Source organism: Vigna unguiculata, chromosome 11, assembly GCF_004118075.2.
Source record: "Vigna unguiculata cultivar IT97K-499-35 chromosome 11, ASM411807v1, whole genome shotgun sequence".
Taxonomy (NCBI): Eukaryota; Viridiplantae; Streptophyta; class Magnoliopsida; order Fabales; family Fabaceae; genus Vigna; species Vigna unguiculata.
Window position 1 is genome coordinate 27,524,939 of NC_040289.1, and position 6,447 is coordinate 27,531,385.

General features: G+C 39.1%; 1 protein-coding gene across 2 annotated transcripts; it reads right to left on the reverse strand.

Annotated features, from left to right (window-relative positions):
- Positions 1–1,150: 1,150 nt before the first annotated feature.
- LOC114168121 (transcription factor GTE4-like) lies at positions 1,151–5,909 on the reverse strand. 2 transcript variants are annotated; one of them, XM_028052845.1, is made up of 6 exons: positions 5,732–5,909; positions 3,024–5,526; positions 2,885–2,930; positions 2,683–2,796; positions 2,502–2,572; positions 1,151–1,611 (listed from the first exon to the last, which is right to left on the reverse strand). In XM_028052845.1, exons 2-5 carry the CDS (start codon positions 5,478–5,480, stop codon positions 2,514–2,516), a joined length of 2,676 nt encoding a protein of 891 aa, XP_027908646.1. In that variant the 5' UTR covers positions 5,481–5,526; positions 5,732–5,909; the 3' UTR covers positions 1,151–1,611; positions 2,502–2,513. The 2 variants fall into 2 exon arrangements, with proteins under 2 accessions (XP_027908646.1, XP_027908644.1); XM_028052843.1 differs by having other exon boundaries at positions 3,024–5,907.
- Positions 5,910–6,447: the final 538 nt, after the last annotated feature.

The following is a 6,447-nucleotide window of genomic DNA, read 5'->3' on the forward strand; positions in this document are numbered from 1 at the left end:
TATTATCGTTGCCCTTTTCTGTAAATGTTAGAATGGCTAGACGTATATACTTTACAATAATAAAGAAAAATGTGAGAAAGGAATAATATATATGCAACAAAAAAACTTCAACAAATGGGAATTTTAGTTTTTTCACCACTTCTACTTAATAATAAGACTTAATCAAGTACCGATTTTTTATTTTTAAATATTTTTAATTGAATATTTATTAAAAAATTTATGTATTAAGTTTTCAAACTTTTTATATTTTTCAAGTATTTGTTGATTAATTTTTTAGTTCATTTGATGTTTAATTTTTTTTATTAATTAGATTATGTGATTATCATCTTATTTTGTATTTGTAATAAAAATAATAGAAATTATCTTTTACTTTTATTAAATGCAATATTATTAAATAAACAACAAAATTAAAAACATATATGTATAACTGTTGAGAAGTGAATTTAAAATATTAAAATTTATCTTAAACCCTTGTCTTACGCTAATAATAATTTGTTCTCTTTAAGAAGAAAAGTGTGTTGTTCAATTTTCAGTGAAACAAACAACACTGCTACGAATTCGACAAAGAAACCAAAAGATCACTCACGAATATCAACGACAAACATGAAATCCCCACTCCTGAAACCACAAAAACAGGCAAGAAGACAAATATGAAGTCTATTCTTTTTTTTCTTGGCAGATCAGCAAGGGATCTGAGAGGTGAACCACTCCATGATCTGAGAATCAAGAACTATTATGGTGAGGCAGAAGCAGCAGCATATGTCATCAACAACCTGCACATATAACCAAAATTTTGTTTCCCTCCCAATCAGATCACACCCAAAACAAACGATGGCCATAAGACAACCATGAAGAGAGAGAAAGAGAAGAGTAACCAACGATTGATAGGCAGAGAAAGACAAAGAGGGAAGACTCAACAACATTTGCTCATTGTTTCTTTTACTTCCCCTTTATGTGCTATTTTTTCTTTTCCTCCTTCCCTGGCATAGTCAATATCAAACTACCAACTGGAACATCTAATAAAGTATATCACATTTGCGTAGAGACATTTTCTTCATTTTAAACATTTTTCTTTTCATCATCGATTAATATATCGAAATTAATTACGAGATTTCTAAGTGAAGTGCAGGGAGGGAAAGGTAGAAAAAGCTTAACTAAGTCGGATAAGATCCTCACTTGCATTTTAACGGTTATAAACTACACGGAATAGGATTTTCAAGAACAAGGAATTACATATTATCTTCGTATGGCACCAAGATCTTGAATCTGCTAGCACATAATTAAAAAACATGTTATCAATGGAAGTCAATGCTTGCGCAGCAGTAGTTAGCAATGTACACATGCTACGGAAAACTAACTACCTCCTAACTATCATCACATTCTACCAAATATTATACAAGAATTCGTGTCGAGAATGCCAACTAGAAGAAGGCCAAGCACAAGTAGAACAAGTTCAAACGAAAGGGAACAAAATATCCCATGCTGCATCACTAGGATCACCGCTGGCCCCTTCACAACATCTACAATCCGACAGTTAAACTAATAATCTAGAAGCTTCAAAAACCAAACTAGGCGGGCATCAAGACACTCTCTACTCTAAAAATCTGAGATCTGCAACGTAACAGAAAAAAAAAAATGATAATGGGAAAATTAGTTAGCAAAGATCAATCCCAAAACTTCTATTATTAATGACTTCAACAAGCATATTAAGAAAAATAAGCTTCAGGCACGGGTGTATGAATTCAAGAATGCATACAGTTTAACCCTTTAGAATGCATCATAAAAGATCATGCGGAGGAGAAGTGCACACACAAAAAACTGGAAATGTTACTGAAGCTATGCTATTTCCTTTCGGGGCTCAGAAGACAGGAGATATTATTTAAGTAGACATCCGAGGGCACTATTTTCCATGGTAAGCAATTTAATTCCAATTTTAAAAAGCAAGTTTGAGATTCGGAAAAAACCTTAAAGAATCTAATGTAAAGCTGGACCGGTCAAGGTTAAATCAAGCTCGTCATAGTGAAGAGTATCGAAAGTACACTAAGATGGTAACGAATAGAAAACAAGAAACAGCATTTTTCAGAACCAACTACATATTATAAAAACGGGTACAGCAAGGTTATCAAATTCAGATTCAAAATTACAATAATAGTTTAAAATATTATTCTGACACAAACTAACTGATTATGAACACCAACAGAAAGGTCACCAACTTCCCTACAATAAAGACAGATATCCAAACTAATCACATGACTGAATCAAATGCAACACATACAAAGTGTACTCAACAACACATGTTATGACAAACAAACAATGATCATATTCATAGGCAACAAAATCATCGCTCATTTTCTTTAAGAAAACAGCTTGACTATACATACATCTCTCTTTAGAATGGAAAGGAAAAAGTGCAGACAAATATCACATAAGCAAATGATTACTGAACAATACGAAGCTAGAGAGCACAATGTAAGATAAAACATCAGAGGCTGTAACTCTACCAGACAGCATATTTAGGTTCCTTGTGACCCTGCATCAGATCCGGACGCTGAGGAACTGTCACTATCAGAATCTGCAACACCGCATACAAATGAGAAAGACAGAACATTTGATTTCCACAATCCAAAGCATGTATATGAACAAATAACATGTAAGATAGAAGCTAAATCATGATCAATATACCACTTGAAGAAGATCCAGAATCACTGCTGGAGCTACTTGAACTGCTTGACCTACTCCCGTTGTCAGCTTGATTTCCCCCTTGCACAGGCAATGATTGGGGAACATTCCTTTCATCTGTACACAAAAAGTCAATTGAGTTTAATTAAAAAACAGAGGAGATCAACAAATCCAAAAAGACCAAACCTGATTCTAAGAAGTTCACCTGTTTGTATTTCCTTTGGAATCTCTTCTATAGCTGGTGCCTGGCTCTGTAGAAAGAAAAAAAATAAAAAACAAACACTTAGAATAATTGCTCCCCAATGTAAGCAAGGGAATATAGAAGTAAAAATTGAATTCTTTACCTTTTGGATGGCATTCTGCTGCAAGGCTTCTGCTCGAGCTCGTGCAAGTTCAGCCTTCCTTTTATTTTTGCTCAAACTTTTCTTATAGTTGGTTACAAATCTATCAAGCTCCCAGAGAGTTTCAGCATCCACATTATCAATGTCTACTTCAATCTCATCATCATGTTGATCAAGTGCTAAATTTCTCTTCTTAATGATTTGTACAATAGCATCAAGCTTCTCTGAAGGTAAACTCTGAAGGTTAGTGCTTAGTTTTTGTTTTTCCTCAAATGTCATGTCTCTTTTGAAAGGATCTTTTGCCTTTGGTTTTTTTGGGGCTGGGGTTCTACTTGATGGAGTAAAGCTCATAGGTTTTGGAGTCTGTGTCATTGATTCTGATCTATCCAAAATCCTTCTCATATCAAGATGTGGTGGTGGTGTAAAAGCAGAAACCCTTCTTGACAAAGGTGAAGGAGCAGGGGGAGCAGCTCCGTAATCAAACCCACATCTCATCTCCCGATTATAATCTGACTCGATTATAGCCCATCTGTCTTCAAATATCTTTGCTAACTGCTCCGCCATTATATGAACATCTTGTCCCTTTGGATTATAAGTCATGGCATTATTAAAAGTGAGTCTCACATCCTCTGCAAATTCTTTTGGTGATTTGTACCAATTCTTGCTCAGCCTTGACTTTACAGTTCCCAAGTCCATTGGATGAGTGATGATGGTAAAATAATCATGCAAACCAAGACCCTCAACATCAACAGGAGCATTAAACACCCAACCATGTTTGTGTTTCATCAATTTTTCAAGCAGTGAACTACAGCTTTTGAAAAACTTAGATCCCATCCCAAAACCATGTCGCATTTCTCCCCCACCTTGTTTCTTCCAATTCAACTTTGACTTCTTGTTACTCTCTGCTGGGGGAAATTTATCTTTTGCAAGCAAGAACTCTGAGTTACGATAGAATTGGTTTGCTTTAGGTGTCCTCTTCTCCTTCTCAACAGTTTCACCAATTCCCTGACTGTTCTCCAACATTGACAAACTTAACTGGTGCAAAGGCCTAGAACTGGCAGGTTCCCTTGGAACACCAACAGATGCCACCTCTGAGTGAGCACGCTTTGCTCCACCCACATTATCCATCCCACTAGCAACCAGGACATTTGAGTTGCGATATCCGCCAACTTGTCTCTGCTTCACTTCAATCCTATTAACCAAACTTCTTACAACATCAAGCTCACTTTCAAGCTTCCACCGAATCTCCCGTATTTGCTGTTTTGATTTTGAGGACAAGCTTATCTTGATTCGATCCCTCTGTCGGGGCTCCACAACCCCATTTCCCAATGGAAGGCCTCGGGTGCTAGGAACTGCTTCCTGATGAGGGTTGGGGCTTAAAGGTCCATCACCCTCCTGCTCAACATTGAAGCTAGAAGGTTCATCACGCTGCCGGTTGTACGAGTCATCAGAGACCAGCACTAGTGGTGGTTGAACTGTATCCCCATCCCATCTTGAATTCACATGTGACCGCGGCGAAACCCCATCCACTAATCTTGAGTTCACTTGCAGCTGGGGTGAATTCCCATCCTCCATTCTTGAATTCACTTCTGGCTGAGGGGACTTTCTACCCTCCAATTTTGAACTCTCTTGCGGCTGAACCATGTTGACATCCTCTGACCTTGGACTCACTTGTAGCTGAGCTATATTCCCATCCTCTGATCTTGAACTCAATTGTTGTTGAGCCATATTCCCATCCAATGACACTCGTGGCTGAGCCGTGTTCCCATCTTCTAACCTTGAACCCATGTGTGGCAGAGCTGCACTCCCATCCTCTGATTTTGAACTCACTTGAGGCTGAGCCATATTCCCACCCTCTTGAGTTTGGGACATGTTCACATCCTCCAATCTTGAACTCGCTTGAGGCTGGGCCATATTCCCATCCTCCAACCTCAAACTCCCATTGGACAGAACCATATTCCCATCCTCCAATTGAGGCTGAGTTATATTTTCATCCTCGTTTCTTGAATTCCCTTCTGTCAGTGTCATATCCTGATCCTCCACTGGTGGTTGAACTGTATTCCCATTCTCCAGTCTTAAACTCACTTGCATCTGATCCTCCAATGGCTTCTGCCCCAAAGTCCCATCCTCTAATCTTGAACTCACTTGTGGCTGAGCAGTACCCTTCTCCACGGCAGACTGTTCAGGAGGCTGGACCACAACGTTCTCACTATTGCTCTTGGACGCACCGGACTCACCAACTTTGCTGGTCTGGACAGTTCTGTTATCGATACTATTGTCATTGGTAACGGTAGAAGTGGTTGTGGCGTTATTTTCGGTGGTGGAAGCAACTGTGTTTGGAGCGTTAGGGTCTTTCTTCTGACCTTTGAGCACTTTCCTCCTCGTGTAAACCTTCCTCTCCCCAAATCTCTGTTTCTCTTTGGCTTCATCATCCCCTCCAACCACTGGCCCCGAAGCCATAAATCCAAAACCCTAATCCTAACACCAATCCCAAATCCCCGAACTCCTAGGGTTTTACGCACCAACAAATCAAAAAATCACACAAAAAAAAAACCAAAAAACAACAAACCAAACCCTAGAAATTCCTAGGGCTTCCTTCCACCATAAAAATTCTCACGCCTCACTCAGAACCTCCTCAGAAACGAAGAATCAGAATCTTAAAAAACAAATCGTAGAGAAAAATCGGTAGTAGGGTTTCAAAGCTCGATTACCTTGTTTTCGATCAGATCTCGCACACATACATACACACGCTCGCGAACTCTCTCTTTCTCTGTTTCTCTCTCTAGAACGCTTCGTCTTTCTCTCTCTTTCTTGAAACGCTAGTCGTTTTATCGAATCGTCACAGGTGTACGACAACGGTGCGTTCGTGGGGAAGCGTGGACCAGGCTAAGCGTTTGGGATGCAACAAAGAGCCGTGCCCAGGAAGCATTATAACACCGAAACTTGTGGACGTGGACTCACTCGCACTCTCCAAACGTGATTTAAACGCACCAATGGGAAACAATGTGGTGTCAAGCGTGGACCTCACGTGGATGGGAGAGTGTCAGGGACTTTAATGGCGGGGAGTTTTGTGTGCGAGAATTTTAAAAGTTATCACAGATTGTTAAGCTGCGCGTGTTGGGTACTCTCCGGTTTAGTGGGTTCCCGTCTGGCTGGTGCGGTCCAGTGCTCGGAAGGTTCATCCACGCGCCCTCTCCGCGGTTGGAGACTGTTGATCTTCTTCTATTAAGAAGTTTGGGCAGGGTTGGTATTGGGTAGGCCTTTCGTGGGCTTTATTTTTATTATGATTAAAAGTTTTTCTACATTACCGTAAATCTTTCATTAATCTCTAAAAAAAATTGAAATTAATTCTCCTAAGTTGATTTTTCTTATATGAAAGAATATGCACATACATTATGTAATTTTATCTATATTCACAGTTAGAAAG